The 21,162-nt window shown below is 46.1% G+C and overlaps 4 protein-coding genes across 4 annotated transcripts; 1 reads left to right on the plus strand and 3 right to left on the minus strand.

Annotated features, from left to right (window-relative positions):
* The first annotated feature begins 2,224 nt into the window (after positions 1-2,224).
* Positions 2,225-3,548, plus strand: LOC123446545. Its single transcript, XM_045123120.1, has 3 exons — positions 2,225-2,583; positions 2,670-2,878; positions 2,970-3,548. Exons 1-3 carry the CDS (start codon positions 2,488-2,490, stop codon positions 3,424-3,426), a joined length of 762 nt encoding a protein of 253 aa, XP_044979055.1. The 5' UTR covers positions 2,225-2,487; the 3' UTR covers positions 3,427-3,548.
* On the minus strand, positions 3,518-5,075 carry LOC123446555. The gene has a single exon (XM_045123130.1). It carries the CDS (start codon positions 4,063-4,065, stop codon positions 3,751-3,753), a length of 315 nt encoding a protein of 104 aa, XP_044979065.1. The 5' UTR covers positions 4,066-5,075; the 3' UTR covers positions 3,518-3,750.
* Positions 5,076-17,358: 12,283 nt separating this feature from the next.
* Positions 17,359-18,302, minus strand: LOC123401113 (histone deacetylase 8-like). Its single transcript, XM_045094840.1, has 2 exons — positions 18,255-18,302; positions 17,359-17,997 (listed from the first exon to the last, which is right to left on the minus strand). The coding sequence occupies exons 1-2, from the start codon at positions 18,300-18,302 to the stop codon at positions 17,359-17,361; spliced, it is 687 nt and encodes a 228-aa protein (XP_044950775.1).
* Positions 18,004-20,908, minus strand: LOC123446564 (subtilisin-like protease SBT3). The gene has a single exon (XM_045123141.1). The coding sequence runs from the start codon at positions 20,829-20,831 to the stop codon at positions 18,306-18,308; it is 2,526 nt and encodes an 841-aa protein (XP_044979076.1). The 5' UTR covers positions 20,832-20,908; the 3' UTR covers positions 18,004-18,305.
* Between the last annotated feature and the right edge of the window lie 254 nt (positions 20,909-21,162).

Below are 21,162 nucleotides of genomic sequence, written 5' to 3' on the forward strand. Positions count from 1 at the left end.
ATCATGAGAAATGGAAGGCGGACTGCAAGAAGAAAAGAGAGCCCGAGCCCAAGCCAGTATTTTCTGATGAGCAAAAGAAGTGGGCTAAGTCATTTTTGAGCACACCGTCCCAAGCCGCGAAGAATCTGCCTGACGACTATGCACGTGAACTTCGTAGGCAGGCACTCATGTTGAAGGAGAAGAAAGAGCGGGCGGAGAACCAGGAGAACAAAGCCTTGGAGGAGGCCGAGAAAACGGAATTAGAAAGTAAAAAAAGCGGGAAACGAGTTGCCCAGCTCGGGGAACAAAGTAAACAATCGATTGCCCCGCTTATAGTGAAAGCCGCCGGTCCGGATGACCCCGATATCATAGCAGCTGCGGCAGCACATGGATTGACTGTAACGAGTGCCAGAGAACAAGCGGCCAACTTAGGTATTACTCTTCGTGAACTGTTAGGCCTTGATGAGGCGCCAGTGAAGGAGGTAGTAATTACATATGTGAAGAATGGGCCTCTCGTCGAGCCTGCGCAGGAAGAGGATCTACCTCCACAAATGAAAGGTCTGCTGAAATGGTACAAGGGTTACATAAAAAATAAAAACGCCAAAGAATATATTTATGCGGAAGTTAGATATGAGCATCACTTCAAACATTACTATGTACAAATTCATCTGAGTGAATTGTTCCAGCTTTTCAATCTGCGCGAGCTCGACAAATCTATCATCAGTTGCTACGTTCTGTAAGTGATTTATTTCTACCCCATCTCGTTCATATTGCCTGCACTATATATATGTCCTAACTATATTGTTGTGTCCGCTATTATACATGCAGAATGAAGATTAAGGAATGCAGAGTAAGGAACATCCATGATGTTGGGTTCATTGACCCACACATCGTTAATGGATATGTGTTGGAGCATCACCCCGCCGACATGGAGGCAGACCTGTGGCAGTTTCTTACAAAGCAGGAACTCAAAAGTGATATTCTATTTCCTTACCATTTTGGGTGAGTGTTTCTGTCTTGAGCACATTCTCTTTTGTTTACTTCATGCATGGTATGTGGCCGGCTAATCGATGAGTTATGCATGACGTACTGTGCATGTATCGTGTCCGCAGGTTCCACTGGATTCTGCTAGTAATTAAAGTTGACACCTCAGAATGTCTTGTCCACGACTCTCTGAATATGGATCCAAAGCTTTGGGACGGCATGAGAAGAATGCTGCAGAAGTAATTATTTTCATTCATTTGCGCTCTATATCGATGGCCTATTTCGTTCATTTCCTAATATCAAGTAACTAATAACTCTCTTGTTCATTTAATTTTCTTTGCCTCGTAGGGTTTGGAGACGGTTCGTAGATACAAAGGTCGGTGAATTCAAAAAAGAGCTAGAATTCAAAAGGTCAAAGGCTAAGAATGGTGGGGATATTCAGCCAGCGGGGACCAATCTATGTGGATACTATGTCTGTGAGATGATCCGGAGATAAACCTCTGAGCGGGTTCCGAGTGATACCAATGCTCAGAGGAATAACCTCCGGATGATGCTTAGTCCAGAAGCTCGCTTCCGACCACTTCAAGAGGAACTAGCTGGATGGTTCAGGAGGGAAGTCCTCCATCCTAAAGGAGAACACCATTACGAGGACGTAGAACTTTATATGCATTAAATTATGTATGGAAACTTGTTCAAAATTGTATATGGTCATCCGATGATATTGAATATATATTGTATATTCCTCTTGAATTCTTTTTGGTTCTAATTTCAAATTTGTTTGAAATTGTACATTCATATGCATGTATGTAGTACCGTAGAATATGTGAAACTCCTTCAAAATTAAAATAAAGCACAAAAGAAATAAAACAATACAAATTAAACAGAAAACAGGTTTAGGGGGGGTACCTAAACCTGCGGCGGCCTTTAGTCGCGGTTGGCCAGAAGAACCGCGACTAAAGGTCCTCCGCCCCGACGGCCGCCTGGCGCCCACGTAGACGGGCCTTTAGTTGCGGTTCTTAAGCAACCGCGACTAAGGGGGGGCCTTTAGTCGCGCCTATTTGGTCGCGGTTGCGCAACCGCGACTAATGGCAGTTGCGAACCGCGACCAAATGCCCTTTTTCCACCAGTGGTCATTTTCATCACTGAATAACAACTGCTCTCAGGCTTGGGGCAAAAGATGTGGTATCAGGCTTGCCGCGAATAGATCTTTTCTCACACGACTGACGTGAACTCCGCGGTCGTCGCCAGCTAGTGCCAGGGGTTAGTAGAATTTTAGCTTATGGACGAAGACTCGAAGATTACGCGTGATGGAAAAACTAAACAAATCGCCCGACGACCTGATCGGCGTCCTCGGTGTAAGCATCCTCAGACCATTCAATCACGGGCTCACCTGCTCTTACACCCATTCGTCGCCCTCACGGCGTCTTCTCGTCCTCGATCTTAAATATATCTCGGACCAAAAGAGGAGGAGGCAGCCAGATCCAGCGAGAGGAAGACGACGTCGGCTGAGAGATTTCTGAAGAAATGGAGTCGACCGTGATCGTCTTGTCCATCGTGGTGGGGTTGTTTGGGATCGGAAGCGCCGTGCTGGGGTTCATCGCCGAGGCCACCAAGCTCGAGGTGAGTACGCGCGCCGGTATCCATCCATTTCATCCATCTCAAGCAAACTGAGCTGACGCCGGGATGCCTGCGGTTGCGGCGCGCAGCCGAATGACATCGTCGTGTCCGGGACCGAGTGCGTGTACCCGGCCAACCCGGCTTTCGCGCTGGGGCTGGTCGCCGCCCTCCTGCTGCTGGTGGCCCAGATCACCGTCTCGGCCGCCGGCCGCTGCTGCGGCTGCTGCAAGCCCCGCGGCGGCGCCGGCTTCTCCGTGTCCAAGCGGAACATCGGCGTCGTCTTCTCCGTCCTCTCATGGTGAGCTGCCGCGACACGTCGAGGATTCGATCGAGGTGACGACGACGACGTACGACCGACTCAACTGTGCTGTGTGTGTGTGCGCGTGCAGGGTGGCAGCGGTGATCGCGGAGCTCTACTTCGTGCAGGGCGCGGCGTGGAACGCGCCCGTGACGCGCGAGGTCGACTCGGGGTGCTACTTCGTCAGGGACGGCGCCTTCAGGCGGGCGGCCATCCTGAGCATCATCGCCACCGTGCTCGGGATCAAATCCTTCTTCTTGCTTCGCGCGGCCGCGGCGGCCACGCCGGCCGCTGCTGCGCCAGGATACCCGGTTGCCGCCGTGGCGGGTCCGTCGTCGTCGTCGGCAGGCGAGCCCAAGCCGGACGGGATCGCGATGGGCCACCCTGCTCCGATGTACGGGCAGGCGCCGTACGCGCACTACCCTCCGCCTCCGAATGCGCAGGGATATGGACAGTACCCTCCTCCTGCTCAGGGTCAGGGATATGGACACTTCCACCCCGCTGCCCCCCCTCAACCTCAAGGCCAAGGCTACGCGCACGCTGTGTAAATCGCTGGCCTATTCGTGCAATCGTGTCTTGATTTTCTGCAAATGAGCACCTTGTGGAGAATGATGATAGTTTCTGTTTATATGTGCACTGCAATTTGAGCTCTGAGATGAGATTTGTAGTAGCGTGCTTGTGCCCAGTGATGGATACGACGAGTTTTATTGACCACATTTAGTACAACCATTTCACCACATTTTACATCCACACACGGTGCAACTCTGGCGAAACCAGAAGGTAACTTATAACTCTGCTGCACAAACTGTCTAGGGACAGAGAAAAGAGTATCGTCACCTGTGTTGGTTCTCTCTCTAGGCGAGCAACGCGCGTCACAGCGGGGAGCCGCAGAAGGGGCAGAAGCGGAACTGCGGGTCGACGGCGCGGCTGCACGCGCCGCACTGCGCCGCGCGGGGGAGGAGCGGCTCCCCGCCGCCGAGGGACCGCGGCGCGAGTAGGCCGCAGCCGCGGCAGAGGTAGGCGGGGTCCTTGCCCGGCCACCGCCACGCCGGGACGAAGAAGAGCTTGAGCACCTTCTCGGTCTCCACCAGGTCGGCCGCGCCGCCGCAGCGCAGGCACCGCCCGGCCGCCTCCTTGAGCACCCGCCCGGCGCCCTGCTCCACGCCGCCCACGAAGAAGAAGAACATCGCCGCGCCTTTCCTCGGCCTCGCTGACGATTGTTGCTGCTGAATTTTTGCCCTCGCGAGATCCCTTGTTGCCGCGGTTCTCAGTTCTGATGGGTCTGACTCGGTTCGATCTGGAAAAGCGCTGGTCTGACGGATCGCTTCCTTCTGCTCCTTCTGGAGGAACGCGGAAACGGGAGGACGTTTCTAGAGAGGTCAGGATTCTTTCATTTTTGCGTCCGGCTTTATAAATTTATAAAGCCACAAAAAAGCATCTAACGAAGTTCACAACAAACAGACCAACATACCAAATGGTATATCAACGAGCCACAAGTTTAAAAGCACGAAGGCTGAAACATAAAACATTACTCTCTACTAGTACTAATAAAAAAGCAAACATGATTTTCTCTAAACACACCTCATAAGATGTACACGGGTCCATTATCACCGCATGATTAGAACCACAAAATTTAATCTAACGGCCAGCTTTAAGCTAATCCATTCTCTGATGGAGTACTTAGTAATTTTGATTGACTGAACATACTCCATCAGGCCACCGCAGAGGAAACTTCACGCTCCGCGTGCGCAACCGCATCACCTGTAATCACGCAAGGCCAAGAAAATAGTATCTGAATGGAATTACCCTTCCATAATCACCCAATGCATTCCTGTAATCATCGCAACGCATCCCTGTAATCACGCACCCTCAGATATAGCTTCATTAACGCACCATGCATCCCTACGTTCCATCGCCACCGCCGCCAGCCCACGCGCCTATGGAGCAGGAGCCGCCGTGACACCTACCTGAAAAGGTAATAAATCAAAAGAAGATCAATGCTTGAATTTTGAATGATTGACTATCTTGAAAATCTTGGATGCGTGACAACATGAGCAAACATCAAATTGATGGATGAACCAATGTGTATGTACACAAAAATATGATAACAACAATTATTACAAGTATTAAAAAAAGAACAGAGGGGACCCTCCCCTTTGTCTTGTTCTTATAATAATAATACTTATTATTTTCAGTATTCAATATCGTGTTTACAAGATGAAAAATGTGAAAAACTTATAATTAATTAATATATATATTGCCAAAATAAATAGCTGTACTAATTTATATAATTGATGAAACGCTTCTTGTTGACGCCTCTAGCCATGAACTAGTTAGCTTGCACGTGCAGCGCACGTAAAAAAATTACGTATCTATATACTATATCACTAATCTTTCTGCAAATTAGAGTCTTCTTATTCAATTGAGGTTATCAAAAGATGATCAACAAACTTTCACTCAATTATTTTAATTAATAATATTTTTTATTTCATTGAGCAATCTCTTACTCAATTATTTTAATAAATATCCTCTTTTATTTCATTAAGAAATTAAGTATTAGATTTCGTTCATGATTTTGACTCGATGCACAATTTTCCAAATCAATTGAAGGCAACTGCCCTATAACAACTTAGTAATCTTGGGCACATTCTTATCACCTAGGAAAAATTAACATCAACAACTCATATTGTGGCATCAATATAGTACATGAAGTCATCAATGCAAAAAATTTCACACATAAGTATAAGTTGATTAGTAGATCACTAAATCACACCACGGAAGCCCACCAAAACATGGCATTATATGAATAAAAAAGAAAAGACACTTCATCATCTTCTCCACTAACCGAACGGAATACTCACTCCATTCTAAAACCTAAGGTGTATTGGTTTGAAAGTCATTTTTTTACTTTGATCAAGTTTGAATACAAAAATATTGGCATCCACAATACTAAATAATAAAATATGAAAATTCATTTCATGATGAATCTAAGAATCTGATTCGATATTATGGATATTTCTACAAAAATATGATCTAATTTAAAGAGGTTTGACTTTCAAAAAAGAATACACCTTATATTTTAAGATAGATTGATATAAATGAAAATCCAAAAAAATCAACAGCGCAGCAAAGCGTGCCCTACCCTTCTAGTTTTGATGAATTATGGATGTGCCAAATTCTTAAATCAACATTTAGATTGAACAAGATATGTTAATTTGGAACTATTTGATATTACCATCCCCCTTTCGTTGCTCACAAGTCTATGGTTAACTACAACTTGGAGCTTCAAGTAAAGCAAAGGTTTCACTTAATTCTTCGGTCGACGACTATGGTAGTACATGAAGGAATCATCTTCCCCCCTGCTGTTAGCTCAACACATTGATCCCCTCGTTCTTGGAGCAAGCATCTGGTCCCTAATCTCCAACCTGGTAGACATTTCTGCTCAACGGATGGTTGCATGTAATACTTTCACAGCTACTTAGAATCAGACCAAAAGCCATGCTCACCTTGTCACCGTATATGAAACACCTTGATCCCCTCGTTCTTGGAGCAAGCATCTGATCCCTAATCTCCAACTGGAATAGCAAAGTAGTTCCTTCATTTCTTTCCAGAAGTTGGAATCACAATGTGCATCATACAATTCTCAATAATTACCTTTACTGCGTTCATAAATATCTGTACCAACTGGAAATACCACTAAGCTTTACCAACATTCATAGAAGCATGTATTGTTGGATATAAGTTAATTCAGATAAGCAATACCACCAACCTTTACCAACAATCATAGAAGCATGTACTGAATATTCAGAGAATCATTTGTATAGTTGAGTCACTTTATCTTTTCTCTGGGATATAACATTTCTACAACCAAGCTTTAGCAATGCAAACAATAGAGCAATAGCACCACACAAGAGAAAGACACCTCAATGTTCCAATAATATGAGGACTGCTCCTCTTGATGCATGATCATAATTACATTTGCATTGACATTAAAGTTGACCTGAAGTTAACATGCAGATGCAAGAATCTCTACATAATATTACCCACCCAACATTAATTTTACATGGTTGCATTTTCCCATTTCTGTATATTTCTCGTACAATCTAGCTAGCAAAACATGTGCAAAGGAACAGACTATTTCTACATAATAATATTAGCAAACTTCAACCATGGCAGGCATATATAAATATGTGATGAGCATGAAAAATGGAAGACAAAAAAGGTAAATTTGATGGACTAACCTTTCTTCTAGTCAGTGTTGATACATGGTCCGGTTTTGCAAATTCTCTTTGTAGAAAGTGAAACTGAAGCACACTACAATATATATGGTCCATAGATCATGGCTTCTACTCCGGTTTAAATTTTCTTTCAGTTTTCCTTCATGTACATATATTACGCTGCAGATATCGATGCTCAAAGGAACCACATCACCTGAGTAAAGCTTCCATTCTGAAAAGTGAAGTTACCGATGTCCTAAAAAACAAATCTTATCAAACCAATCAAACAAGTTCAATGGGCTAGGAACAAAAGTGCTACAAATCAAAGAGGCCATCCCTTACAAACTCAATTGTATCAAATACCGGAGGAATTTGCTAGATTAGCAGTCAGCACTAAGCTGCCAACATTTAACTGCAATTGGCAGGCAATATAAACTATATATTGGTTCACTGAAATACCCATGCATCCAGCATTGTCAACTATGATTAATGACCATTTACATCAAAAATTCATAATTCGCTGCCACATAAATACACAATTAGAAGGATGATAAAACTCGAAATAGATTATGAAGCATCTCTTGCATCAAGTCGCAACTAACTAAGCACTCTGGACCGATACGACGAGATCCTCATTGAAGAACAAACAATCCGTCAAGGATCTACGCACCTCAGGATCTCCCTTGCTCCGCCCATCTCGGATTTGCTCTGTCCATCTATGAACCAGACCTATGGACCTCAAGGATCTCCATTGCTCTGTCCATCTTGGAGCGGCTCGATGAACCGGACGGCGACAATATCCTGGCCGCCAGACCACACCCCGTGCACATCCTCCACCATATCGTACGTCACCCGGACTTCTTAGCCAACACCCACCCATCCCCCACCCCTCCCGTCGTAGCCGCTCCATCTCGATGGGTCCAGTAGCCGTTCCGCGGGATCATCTCCGCGCCTTCTTCTCCCGCCACAGCGCAGCGTTGAGGTCGTCGTCCCTCGCTGCATACCACGAGAGCGGATTCCCATTCCCATGCCTGTTCCGCCAACCGCTGGATGGGTTTGATATAATGGAGAGGCATTTAATATTATAATATGAAAATATATGAAGTTACATCTGCTTTTAACATGGTATATAGATACAATCTACCAAATACAAATGGGACTATTCAAACAAGACTTCAAATCATAATCTCAAAATGAGGGGCACTCAAGTTTGGTGACAAAAGGTTGAAGATGTCCATCTCCCCATAGAGCCGGACAAGATATAACCTCACCACAAATGGGCAGTTAAAGTTGGCATTGAGCTCAACAATTTTGATGGAGTAGATATGCAAGGCGGGGCAGATGGTAGCAGAGTAGGGAGCAATACCAGGTGTGGAGGTCCTGAACAGCATAGGACTCAATGTGGCTGCATGCAGCACCAAAATCAAGTCAAACAAGTGTCTTGTAATCTTGTTAGAAAATCTATATTAACTAATTACTACTAAAATAGAGTGATTCGATTACGTTATTATTAATTGATGAACATGACATGGGCACTAATTAAGAAGAAGAAATTAAGCAAGTTGGCCACAAAAATTCGGTCTTACTTATATCATCGAAACACCATGGCACGCCATCTGATTCTGACTGCCCCATGTAGATTCCCAGTGGGCACGGTGAAGAAGCTGTGAAGAAGTGGCGTTAACCTTGGAATAACTCTGCATCATCCTAGCGATCATCACATCCGCGCGCGACATGCGAAACAACAGCATCTTGGCCTCGTCGGAGGAGACGGGGATGTTGGATTCCCTCAGCCTGTTAGGGAACGTCGCATGGGAAACAAAAAAATTCCTACGCACACGAAGATCTATCATGGTGATGATCATCTACGAGAGGGAGATTGGATCTACATACCCTTATAGATCGCTAAGCGGGAAGCGTTAAGAAATGCAGTTGATGTAGTGGAACATCTTCGCGATCCAAATCGCCGACGTCCCACAATCTGTCCCAATCTAGTACCGAACGGATGGCACCTCCGCGTTCAGCACACGTACAGCTCGATGACGATCTCCGCCTTCTTGATCCAGCAAGAGAGACGGGGAAGTAGATGAGTTCTCCGGCAGCGTGACGGCGCGCCGGTGGTGGTGATTATCTTATTCCTACAGGGCTTCGCTTGAGCGCCGCAGAAATCCGATCTAGAGGAAGAACTATGAAGCAGAGGTTTAGGGTTGCACGTGGCAAAATTGTTCCTCAAAACCCCTAAAACCTCTAGTATATATAGGAGGAACAAAGGGGTGGGGCTTGCCTCCTACTCCAAGTAGGAGGGCTTCGGCCGAGGGAGGGAGGAAGGAATCCTCCTTCACTTCGGTTTGGAAGGAGGAGTCCCTTCCTTCCTTCCCACCTCCTCTTTTTTTTCCTTTTGCCTTTGTTTTTCTCCTTGGCCGAAATAGCCCTATTGGTCTGGCCTCACCATCCCACTAAGGGATGGTGCGCCACCCATGGGCCTATTAGTTCTCTCCCGGGTGGGTGGCCCCTCCCGGTAAAACCCCGAACCCATTCGTCACTCCTGGTAAACTGCCGACAATACCCAAAATATTTCTGGAAGCCAAATGCAACAATCCTATATATCAATCTTCGTCTCCAGACCATTCCGAAACTCTCATGACGTCTGGGATCTCATCCGGGACTCTGAACAAAACTTCGGTCACCAGCACCTATGACTCAACTATACTGAAACGTCACCGAACCTTAAGTGTGTAGACCTTGCGGGTTCAAGTACTATGTAGACATGACCTGAGATACTCCCCGATCAATATCCAATAGCGGGACCTGAATTTCCATATTGGATCCTACATATTCTACGAAGATCTTATCGTTTGAACCTCTATGTCAAGGATTCAAACAATCACGTATATCATTCCCTTTGTGCTTCGGTATGTTACTTGCACGAGATTTGATCGTTGGTATCCCCATACCTATTTCAATCTCGTTACCGGCAAGTCTCTTTACTCATTCCGTAATACAAGATCCCGTGACTAACTCTTTAGTCACATTGCTTGCAAGACTTGTATGTGATGTTGTATTACCGAGTGGGCCCCGGGATACCTCTCCATCATACGGAGTGACAAATCCCAGTCATGATCCATGCTAACTCAACGGACACCTTCAGAGATGCCTGTAGAGTACCTTTAGAGTCACCCAGTAACGTTGCGACGTTTGATACACACAAGGCATTCCAACGGTGTCAGTGAGTTACATGATCTCATTGTCATAGGAATGAATACTTGACATGCACAAAACAATAGCAATAAAATGACACGATCACATGCTACGTTTATAGTTTGGGTCTTGTCCATCACATCATTCTCCCAATGATGTGATCCCATCATCGAGTGACAACACTTGTCTATGGTTAGGAAACCTTAACCATCCTTGATCAATAGGCTAGTCAACTAGAGGCTTACTAGGGACATAGTTTTGTCTATATATCCACACATGCATTTATGTTTCCATTCAATACAATTATAGCATGGATAATAAACGATTATCTTGAAACAGGAAATATAATAATAACTATTTTATTATTGCTTTTAGGGCATATTTCCAACAGTCTCCCACTTGCATTAGAGTCAATAATCTAGTCTAACATCGCTATGTGATTACATTGTAATGAATCTAACACCCATACAGTTCTGGTGTTGATCATGCTTCGCTCGTGGAAGAGGTTTAGTCGGGGGATCTGCAAAATTCAGATCCGTGTGCACTTTGCAAATATTTACGTCCTCTCCTTCGACATAGTCGTGGATGAGGTTGAAGCGTCGTTTGATGTGTCTGGTCCTCTTGTGTAACCTTGGTTCCTTGACCAGAGCAATGGCACCAGTGTTGTCACAGAACGGAGTTATTGGATTTAGTGCGCTTGGCACAACTCCAAGATCTGTCATGAACTGCTTCATCTAAACACCCTCCTTAGGTGCCTCCGAGGCAGCCATGTACTCCGCTTCGCATGTAGAATCTGCTACAACGCTTTGCTTGGAACTGCACCAGCTTACCGCACCCCCATTGAGAATAAATACGTATCCGTTTTGTGACTTAGAGTCATCTGGATCAGTGTCAAAGCTTGCATCGACGTAACCCTTTACAACGAGCTCTTCGTCACCTTCATAAACGAGAAACATTTCCTTAGTCCTTTTCAGGTACTTCAGAATAATCTTGACCATCGTCCAGTGTTCCACTCCTGGATCACTTTGAAACCTGCATGCCATGCTTATGGCCAGGCCGACATCCGGTCTTGTGCACAACATTTCATACATGATAGACCCTATGGCTGAAGCATAGGGGGCGACACTCACCTTTTCTCTATCTTCTGCAGTTACTGGACACTGACTCATACTCAATTTTATACCTTGTAACACAAGCAAGAACCCCTTCTTGGATTGTTCCATTTTGAACTTTTTCAAAACTTTATCAAGGTATGTGCTTTGTGAAAGTCCTATCAGGTGGCTCGATCTATCTCTATAGATTTTAATGTCTAATATGTAAGCAGCTTCTCGTGACTAACTCTTTAGTCACATTGCTTGCAAGGCTTGTATGTAATGTTGTATTACCGAGTGGGCCCCGAGATACCTCTCCGTCATGCGGAGTGACAAGTCCCAGTCTCGATCCATGCTAACTGAACGGACACCTTCGGAGATGCCTGTAGAGTACCTTTATAGTCACCCAGTAACGTTGCGACGTTTGATACACACAAGGCATTCCTCCGGTGTCAATTAGTTACATGATCTCATGGTCATAGGAATGAATACTTAACATGCACAAAACAATAGCAACAAAATGACACGATCACATGCTACGTTTATAGTTTCGGTCTTGTCCATCACATCATTCTCTCAATGATGTGATCCCGTCATCGAGTGACAACACTTGTCTATGGTTAGGTAACCTTAACCATCCTTGATCAACAGGCTAGTCAACTAGAGGCTTACTAGGGATATAGTTTTGTCTATATATCCACACATGCATTTATGTTTCCATTCAATACAATTATAGCATGGATAATAAACGATTATCTTGAAACAGGAAATATGATAATAACTATTTTATTATTGCCTCTAGGGCATATTTCCAACACAGCCTGGACGCGAGAGACTGGATCGAGTAGCGCAGATGATCCGACTCGCGCAGGAGAAGATCAAGGGACTCTTGAGGGAGTGGGTTGTATGACAGCGTGGCTGGGCGGGTGCGGGGCTGGACGGGGGCGGCGGCAGCGGGGCTGTGCGGTAGGGAGGCGACGGCGGGGCTGGGCGGAGGGGCGGCATCGTGGAGGCTGGAAGGGGCTTGGCGGTGTGGAGGCTGGGCGGCAGCGGCAGCAGCGAGGATGTTGGAGAAGCGATGCGGTCGTCGGGGTGGGCCACAACAGTTGGAGAAGGTCGTGGGCAGAAACAGACTTGTTCATGCGTGATATGGAAGATTCGTTTTCGTTTTTGTTAAGAAAGTACTTAGACCACTAATTACGTGATTAGACGGCTAAGATTGCTATTTGGATTTGCCCTCTCTTCCTTTTTAGTGGTAGTAGATGAGAAAAGACACCTAGACGCGAAACAACTACGTTTTTTAGAAAAAATAGAGAAAGCAAAAAAAAAAACAGCTCTCACAGGATTTGTAACTTTTTCCTTTTCGATTGAGGGGGCTTGGGGAGTGTGGAGGGTGCCTCGAGCAATCAAACAATACAACCTCCAGCTACCAGCCCTACAAGGCCCAAAACAAGAAGCTTCAGTGACCTGTCCTACAAGGTTGAAAGAAAAAGGCCGAAAATAGACAGTGTGCAGCAATACGCGCCTAGAACTGGGGGCGTGCAATTTGGGAGCCCTGTGCGGTTGCATCGCCCACACAGGCCCGTGGATGGCCGTGATGCCGAGTCATACCGGATAAATCCTTGTAAGTAATATCTTTTCTCTATCCCTTCATATATTTACAGAAAATTCAAGTGTAGATGTATATTACACATGTTAGTATGCTCTGCGTCCCTATGTTGTACACATGTGGTCATTTAGTACTACAAATTAAGAATCAAGAGCCAATACATTTTTGAATATTGAGACCAAAGTTGTCAGAATCGTGAGTCAAGTCTTAGAATCTTACGACTTTAGGATCCAAACTAGCCCCTCCAATTCTACGATTTAGCTCATAGAATCTAAGTTCCTACGATCCTGCTAGTTATGATTCTACGATTCATGATCCTACCAACGGAGCTCCGATCCAATTCAGAATCGTGATTCTCACAACCTTGATTGAGACTATCTTAGTTGGTCCAATTTAAACTTGATAAATGCAATTCACTTTTTCGTTCCATCTCAGAACTCCGTTGTATTATTGATTTGGATAATTTCAGAAATTTTAACCCCTCTTTGGATATTAGCTCCTTCAAACATTCTTATAATCATTTAATATCAGTATGAGGTACATGTGTTCCCAAGATTAAACTTGAGAGAGTTAGTTGAGCACTTGGGTTTGGTTAATTTCTTTAATAGACTGAATAACAAGTTAACAACCACCATTGTTCATGATCTATTCTAAAGATAGATTATTAGCAGTGCAGTGTCTTTGTTGGTTCAATCAAATAGTTCAGCCAAGATGGTTCTTAATTACCAATATTTAAGCCAGCTTCAATTTTTAACCTGCTCAGTCATTTTGGATTATTTACTTTTCATTTTGATGCATGTCTTTAATAGAACAACAAACTGATTTTGGGTACTAAAATAAACAGTAAATTCTACTTCCTCGTGGTGTGACTATGTGTACAAAGACGATCTCGGTGGAGGAGACCCTCGCTATTAGTGTCAAACCGGTATGGAAGAAGGGCTTGAAGATCACCTTCCTTGAAACAAGGATCTGATTTTTTTGGTACAATTATCTGTTTCAAAAAGTTTGGGATGTAATTTTTATATTAAAACTATAATGATTTATAAAGTTATACTCCCATATATTCAAATTTTCACATAAGTTGAGGCACCATTTTAATTTAAAATATATACTAGAGTAAAATTTCTGAATAAACTAAAAATGTGGCATGTGTATGAATTGCAATTTAGCTAAAAATGAGATAGCAAGGTGCAGAGGAAATGTGAGAAAAGTTGTCCAAAAATCGAAGAAACTTATTGTTTCTCTTTGCTTTACAAGTTTGCAATTTGTATTATGCTTTATTTTTACTATAACACCAAATTTATCATGTTTTCAGATGAATGGTAGACCAAATAAGGAAAGAAACTATGGTGGCCAAAATTTATAGCCCTTAGCATATAGGTACGTAGTGAACCACAAGTTTGTATTTTGGGACGAATTCTTATAACTAATTTATTACTACTTTTTGTTGAATGCATGATGCGCTCACATAATTTCGGACAACATAGGGATCAAAAGATTACTTATAGGGTATATGCAAAGAGAGGACTGCAGATCTTAACATGCATACACACATGTATTAGCATGCATTGGGATCATATGGCATGATGCATGGCGTGCCATCATGACCATCGAGTCGTCGCTGAATACATCTCGTACATCTACTACCCATGTAAAAACACCATAGAGGGTAGACCTATGTTTGGCTCTAGGGCTAATATATTCATATACAGTCACATGTACTCATAGTGACACTAATTTATTGAGCCAATAATTTTATAGCTCTAGGGATAATATTCCTACACACTTTAGAGGTCATTTTATTTAATCTAAACATATGTAGGAACGTCCTTATTCTTGGTTGAAATCAGTTAGTCAGTCGTCTCTACACATATTGTGTTTGTTTAAATTCGAGATTTGTACCTATACTTGATCCATTTTCAGCTTAGAGAGAGAAAGAGGGGGGATGGAGGGAGACTGGACATGGAAATATGAAGGCAACTTAGTAATGAAGACAATCATATGGGCCCATGTATGTTCATGTTACCTTCATTAAAAAATTGTGGGCTGATAACATTTTCCTTTGTAATGTAAATCTTCACGAAGTGCCAATCTCTTTCATGACCTCATTGAGGACTCCGACTTATTAAAAGGATCAAAAGAAGACAAACACATTTTCAAATTGTATATATTTAGTTTACCGTGATAAAGCCATTTTTTTAACTATTTGTAATGCATGATCATATATGCAGGCCACGGTGCCTCTGCCGCCGACCTTGATGAAGAGACCGGCTATCCCACGCCTGGTGGCATGATGTCTTCCTCTCGGCCTCCTGTGTCTTTCGATCGCCCAACTGTACTTCCATGAGGCCGCCCTCATGTGTGATGCTCGTCCCACTCTTAATAGGGTGCCACTGCCCTCCATTGTATAATATTGATTCGCCCAGCACAAAGGTTTTATTAATATTTGCCATAGTACAGAATTTATAGGTGCCAAGAAGTTTTGCTATGTTGATCTGAATTAGTGTCGAATGTTAGTTCATATAATAAAAATCCGTTTAACCTCTCTTTTGCATGTGCTCACAAATCTTATATATTGTTGTGTAGATGTAAAATTGGCTTTGTACATGAAAATAAGATTGAAGAAGTAGCCATTCTTATGAGAGCAATTGTATTGTAAATTAATTTACATTTTCTACACTAGAAGTGAAGATTACACTACATGCCTAATTAGTCAATTTTATTTATATTGGTAAATCTGTACTTCCAGGTTAGAATACCATGTGCACTTGAGAAGATACCTTACTGTATAGAGGAGAAATTGATGATGTATTGAATAGTCATTGGTAGAATTGAGCAAGTGTTGCATAACTTCAACTTTTTGCTTGCATGTGCTCAGAATTGACCTTTTGATCGTGTGTATTCATCTTGAAAATCAATTTGTTCAAAAAGCTTGGTGATCTTGTGTCCAAATGCTTGATTCTTCACTAGGTTGCTGCATCACACGAGTGTTTCACTTTAGAAAATACAGTTTGAGTGACATCTATGTCGTATCCATTTAATTTATATTTTTCTACAAGAATTATGTAAATTTTATAACATGTAAACTCACTTGATCAATGTTTTAGACATGCATGCATGTGCACACTTACTAGTAGATATTAGACAACAATCCACAAGTCCGGCCTCCAAACGGCGAGAAGAAGCTCAAAAAATAAAGATTAGTCGTGTGTCGCGGCTTGACATGCCACCACCTGGGTGCATCTGATCCGCTTTATGAGCTCGTGCATGCACTCAACATTGCGTTATTTCTCCAACGGTGTTCACATATGAAGAAAAAGATGACACTTAAAAATGACGTCACCCGAATTCTCATTTATGAACGTCAACTAAATTATTCACATATGAAGGAAACAACGACGTAGAACAATCTGCAAGCAAAGTAGGAAGGTAACCACACTTTTTTTTATGAACAAGTGTTATTAAATAGGTACTTTGAGGTTATATAATAAGTAGGAACTATCAACCAATTTTCGGGCATTTTGTCCTGCCTCTTGGGCGTGCAATTTATTTTCGGTTTTGCAACAAAAGAAATACAAACAAACAAACCAATCCAACAATGACCAACAAATCGAGAAGCCTAACCACCGAAAAGAGACAAACAAACAACACCAAAATGAAAAAGCCCAGCCCAAAACAAGACACAAACAACCCGGCTCGCGAGACACATAACATGCTGAATCTGCTATAAGTGACGTCATTTGACTGAGACTTCGTCAAGTGTGAGTCCACTGAATCCTAGACACATCCATTTACATATGTTCAGTTGTTCACTCACAAGATTACACTTGCCTTATTATCTCGCTTGATTACCTTTTCTCCAACAAACCATGTAACATACATATACTAAACTGTGCACATAACATGCTAAATATTATCTTATGTTTAGTACTCCTACATAACTTCCGCTCCACAATATAGGTAGCGATAAGGAAACTAGATAATAAACATACATCACGTAAATGTAAATTTATTGTCACTCTTGGTATGAAGTTTATGTATTCCCACAGTCCCGCAATATGTTGTACAAGATGAAGTAGGGGAACTGACCCTAGCTCCCATCAATGTTCAAGTTCTCCTATGCTCGAATTTGGGTGCCTATCTCTTGTATCAACAGAAGACCGCTTAGTTCCTAATAGGAAATCTAGCTGTTTTCCTTAAAACAAGGAATGTTTACCTAGTTGTTTTTTACATGGCAATATATTAGTACTATTGCTAGAGCATGACTGCATGTTCTCGAAAAAAAATAGAATATGCAACTGCACATGATTTAGCAAGATTGATAAATAGAACATGTGGTGAACTAAGGAGAACAAGTAGGCAAACTCAACTCACCATGCTAGAATCTTGACCAATGACAAAAACCAAAAGCTGAGGTTGAAACTTGTCAATCGCCGCGACGACCAATTCATTCATTGCATATTCGTACCCTAGATCCCCACTACCATTAGGCAAAGGTATATTGAGATTGTACCCAAGCCCCCTGCCTTCCCCAATCTCATCAGACGAGCCACTCTGCGGATGCGATGGACCCCAAGAGCCATGGTTCATGTGAAGAGAGATTGTCAACAAGTTGTCCATGCGATAGAATCCCTCTGCAGCGCCATTCCCATAGTGCACATCAATATCAACAACGGCTACCTTTGCGCGGCCAGAATCCAGAGTCAGATGCACGGCAAGCCCAGCATTGTTCAGAAAGCAGTAACCATCGGCATGGTCCGGTTGTGCGTGATGTCCGGGGGGACGGACCAATGCATAGGCTATCTTGCCATGCCCATGTAGTATGTGCCTCATAGCTGATAAGGTTGTTCCAGCAGCCAGAAGCGCAGCACCCCATGAGCCGGGGTTCAAGAAAGTTCCCTCACACAGCTTATTGCCTCCATTGGCGTTCGTCTGCACGAGCTCCTCAATGTATTCTGAAGACCACAAAAGGATTAGGCGAATGTTCAGAACACAGGAAGTTCGCTGTAATTTTACAAGAACTGGTTTATTTCCCGAAAGGAGACAAACAAACAACACCAAAATGAAAAAGCCCAGCCCAAAACAAGACACAAACAACTCGGCTCGCGAGACACATAACATGCTGAATCTGCTATAAGTGACGTCATTTGACTAAGACTTCGTCAAATGTGAGTCCACTGAATCCTAGACACATCCATTTAACATATGTTCAGTTGTTCACTCACAAGCTTTCACTTGCCTTATTATCTCAGCTTGATTACCTTTTCTTCAACAAAACATGTAACATACATATACTGAACTGTGCACATATCCTATAGCACAGACGTCGACGTCACCACGATGGGGCTCCTCACCGTGTACTTGCCGTTATCGTCCATCCACGTCAATGATCCATGTAGCACTACGTCGGGTAATAGGTCGTCCCGAACCTGAATCATGACCGTGTACCTTTGCTTCTCGTTCTTCCCGTCGAACACCAGCCTGTTCGGCACGACGGTCACCTTCAGCCCGTCCAGTCCCTCCACGGTGGCGTTGTACCCCGCCGGCCCGTCGCCCACGTTGGTCACGGTCCTCACGAACGCCCTCTCTCCGGTCGTGTCGAAGAAGGCGATGAAGGATGGGTAGTTGAGATCGAGCGACGCGCCTGCGCAGTCCACGGGGGCCGACGACTGCGCCACGGTCTTGATCTGCGCCGTGGTGTAGTTCATGGCGCACATGAGCTTGATGTAGTCGCCCGGCCCGGCGTCGTAGACCAGTCCAGGGTTCAGGGCGCGGTTCGGGTCGAGGTGCCCGGACCCCATTGCGAGCGGTGATGCTGGCCCGTTCTGGTTGCCGCCGGACATGTCCTTGATGGGTGCGAAGGTGTTGTCCACCGCGCTAGCCGTCGTCATCATCGCCGACCGCACCGCCGCGGGGCTCCATTCCGGGTGCACGGCCTTGAGCAGCGCCGCCACGCCTGACGCGTGTGGGCACGACATGGACGTGCCGGAGATGATGTTGAACTTGGCAAACAGCGACTGGGGCCCGACATTCGCGACGCTGGCGTTCTCCGCCCAAGATGCGAGGATGAGCGAGCCGGGGGCGAACAGGTCGGGCTTAAGCACCGTCGGGCAGCTCGCCGCCGGGCCACGCGACGAGTAGGTCGCCACCAGCGGCGCGGGCTTCGTGTCCACCACGGTCACCCCGAACTTGATGGATGCCTTTGGCGTGCGGCTCCTCTGGATGTAGTGCAGCAGCGCTGGGGCGTCCTGCGGGCTCAGGATCACGCCCGGGAACTCGAAGCTCTCCGAGAGCTCCCTGAACGGGTCGCTCGACAGGAACAGCGCGGCACGCACCTTGGCATTCTGCGCCGCGGATATCGCGGACCCGAGGGAGTCCGTGTCCGTGGCGTCGCAGAGCACGACCTTGTCGCGGTTCATGGAGAGCGACGTGTCGTTGTCGCACGTGCCGAGGAACACGAGCCCGGCATTGCCGAGGCTGCTCGGGCTTCCTGGGTATAGCGATGCACCAACGAAGGTCGTGCCGTCGCCGAGCCTGACGATGCCGGAGAACTGCCGGTCCACCGTGCCCGACGCGACGGTGAGCACCCACGGTGAGCCGTTGTGGAGGTACCCGAGGTCCGGCCCGTCGTTACCGGCCGAGGTTGACACGAACACGCCGCGCTGCATCGCGGCGAACGCGCCAATTGCAACGGGGTCTTCGTATAACTGCCGGCCGTTCAGACCGAGGGAGAGGGAGAGCACATCGACGCCGTCGGCGATGGCCTGGTCCATGGCGGCGAGTACGTCGGAAACGTGCGTGCCTTCGTCCCACAGTGCCTTGTACACCGCCACCCTGGCGCGGGGCGCCATGCCGCGAGCGATGCCCCGCGCGTAGCCGAAGAAGGACGCGCCCGACACGGGCGAGCCGGCGGCTGTGGACGACGTGTGCGTGCCGTGGCCGTCCGTGTCCCGCGGGGAGTTGACGCTGATGGTCACGTTGTTGGCGATGAGGCCCTTGTTGAACTTGCGCGCGCCGACGAGCTTCCGGTTGCACACCTTGGCCGCGTCGAACGCCGTGCCGGACTCGCAGAAGCCCTTCCACCGCGCCGGCACCGGGGGGAGCCCGTCGTCGCGGAAGCTCGCGCTCTCGGGCCACACGCCCGTGTCCACCACGCCGATGATCACGTCCTCGCCATACTTGGACGCCTCCCATATGCCACCGGCCGCGCTGACGCCCAGGAACTCGGGCGTGTGCGTCGTGTCGCGCACCACCCTCGCGTCGTCGCGGTAGCACGACACGAACCCCGGGGAGCGCCGGAGCCTGTCGAGCTCCTCCGCGGGGAGCCGCGCCGCGAAGCCGTGCATGGCGTGGTCGTAGACGTAGAACATGTCGGCCCCCGGTGCGGCCGCGGCGAGCGTGGACTCGTACCAGCTCAGGTGGCTCGCGAACCCCGTCGGCATGGCCGACTTGTCCATGTGCACAATGTAGGACGACGCCGCCGCCGCCACGGGATCGGCCGGCGCGGCCGGACGCACGTACAGCGCGACCAGCACCAAAGCCAGCCATGGCCACATTGTACGAGGTACGTGCGCGCGTACGTAGAGCGCCAGGAAAGGTGAAGTACGATGACCGGCGTCGTAACGGGTGACGTGGCTCCAGCAACGGCGCGCATGGCTATTTAACCTGCATGGCCGGCCGGTACGGTGCTCGTGGAATCCGACGCATTCGGTGGTTGCGGCGTCTTGAACAAGCCACGGCAAGCGGCATGGGCCTCGTCGTTTGCTTCCGCCTTGCGGTTTGCGCATAGGAGCCATGGGTGGCGCTGGAAACTGTCGTGTACTGCAGGGAAAGAGCATTTTGGCGAATGCTTACAAGTGCATGATAGGGTATCAATATCATACAGCTAGCATTGATCGTGTGCAGTCTCACTTTGGCCGATTCGTGTTGCGAACTTACGATGCAAACCATGTTATCGTTGAACGTCAGTTGGTTTTGCTCGTAATGGTTCCGTGTAATCTAGCACAACATGATGCATATAATTGCTAACTTCATCATTGGGAAGTGTAGTGTCAAGCCGACAAGCGACCTATTTTAAGGGAGCAAATTCGATGGACAGGTTGAATCTTTTGTTTCTTAGTCCACCTCGCCATGTTCCAATGCCTCGAGTGTGGAATATAATATATAGTG

Source organism: Hordeum vulgare, chromosome 1H (genome assembly GCF_904849725.1).
Source record: "Hordeum vulgare subsp. vulgare chromosome 1H, MorexV3_pseudomolecules_assembly, whole genome shotgun sequence".
Lineage (NCBI taxonomy): Eukaryota > Viridiplantae > Streptophyta > Magnoliopsida > Poales > Poaceae > Hordeum > Hordeum vulgare.

Coding starts and splice junctions, on each gene's coding strand:
- LOC123446545 (XM_045123120.1), top strand. CDS start 2,488: ATGGAGTCGACCGTGATCGTCTTGTCCATCGTGGTGGGGTTGTTTGGG. Junction 2,584..2,669: donor CCGAGGCCACCAAGCTCGAG/GTGAGTACGCGC, acceptor TGCGGCGCGCAG/CCGAATGACATCGTCGTGTC. Junction 2,879..2,969: donor GTCTTCTCCGTCCTCTCATG/GTGAGCTGCCGC, acceptor GTGCGCGTGCAG/GGTGGCAGCGGTGATCGCGG.
- LOC123446555 (XM_045123130.1), bottom strand. CDS start 4,065: ATGTTCTTCTTCTTCGTGGGCGGCGTGGAGCAGGGCGCCGGGCGGGTG.
- LOC123401113 (XM_045094840.1), bottom strand. CDS start 18,302: ATGTGCACAGTTCAGTATATGTATGTTACATGTTTTGTTGAAGAAAAG. Junction 17,998..18,254: donor CATGTTTTGTTGAAGAAAAG/GTAATCAAGCTG, acceptor GTAAAATTACAG/CGAACTTCCTGTGTTCTGAA.
- LOC123446564 (XM_045123141.1), bottom strand. CDS start 20,831: ATGCTCTTTCCCTGCAGTACACGACAGTTTCCAGCGCCACCCATGGCT.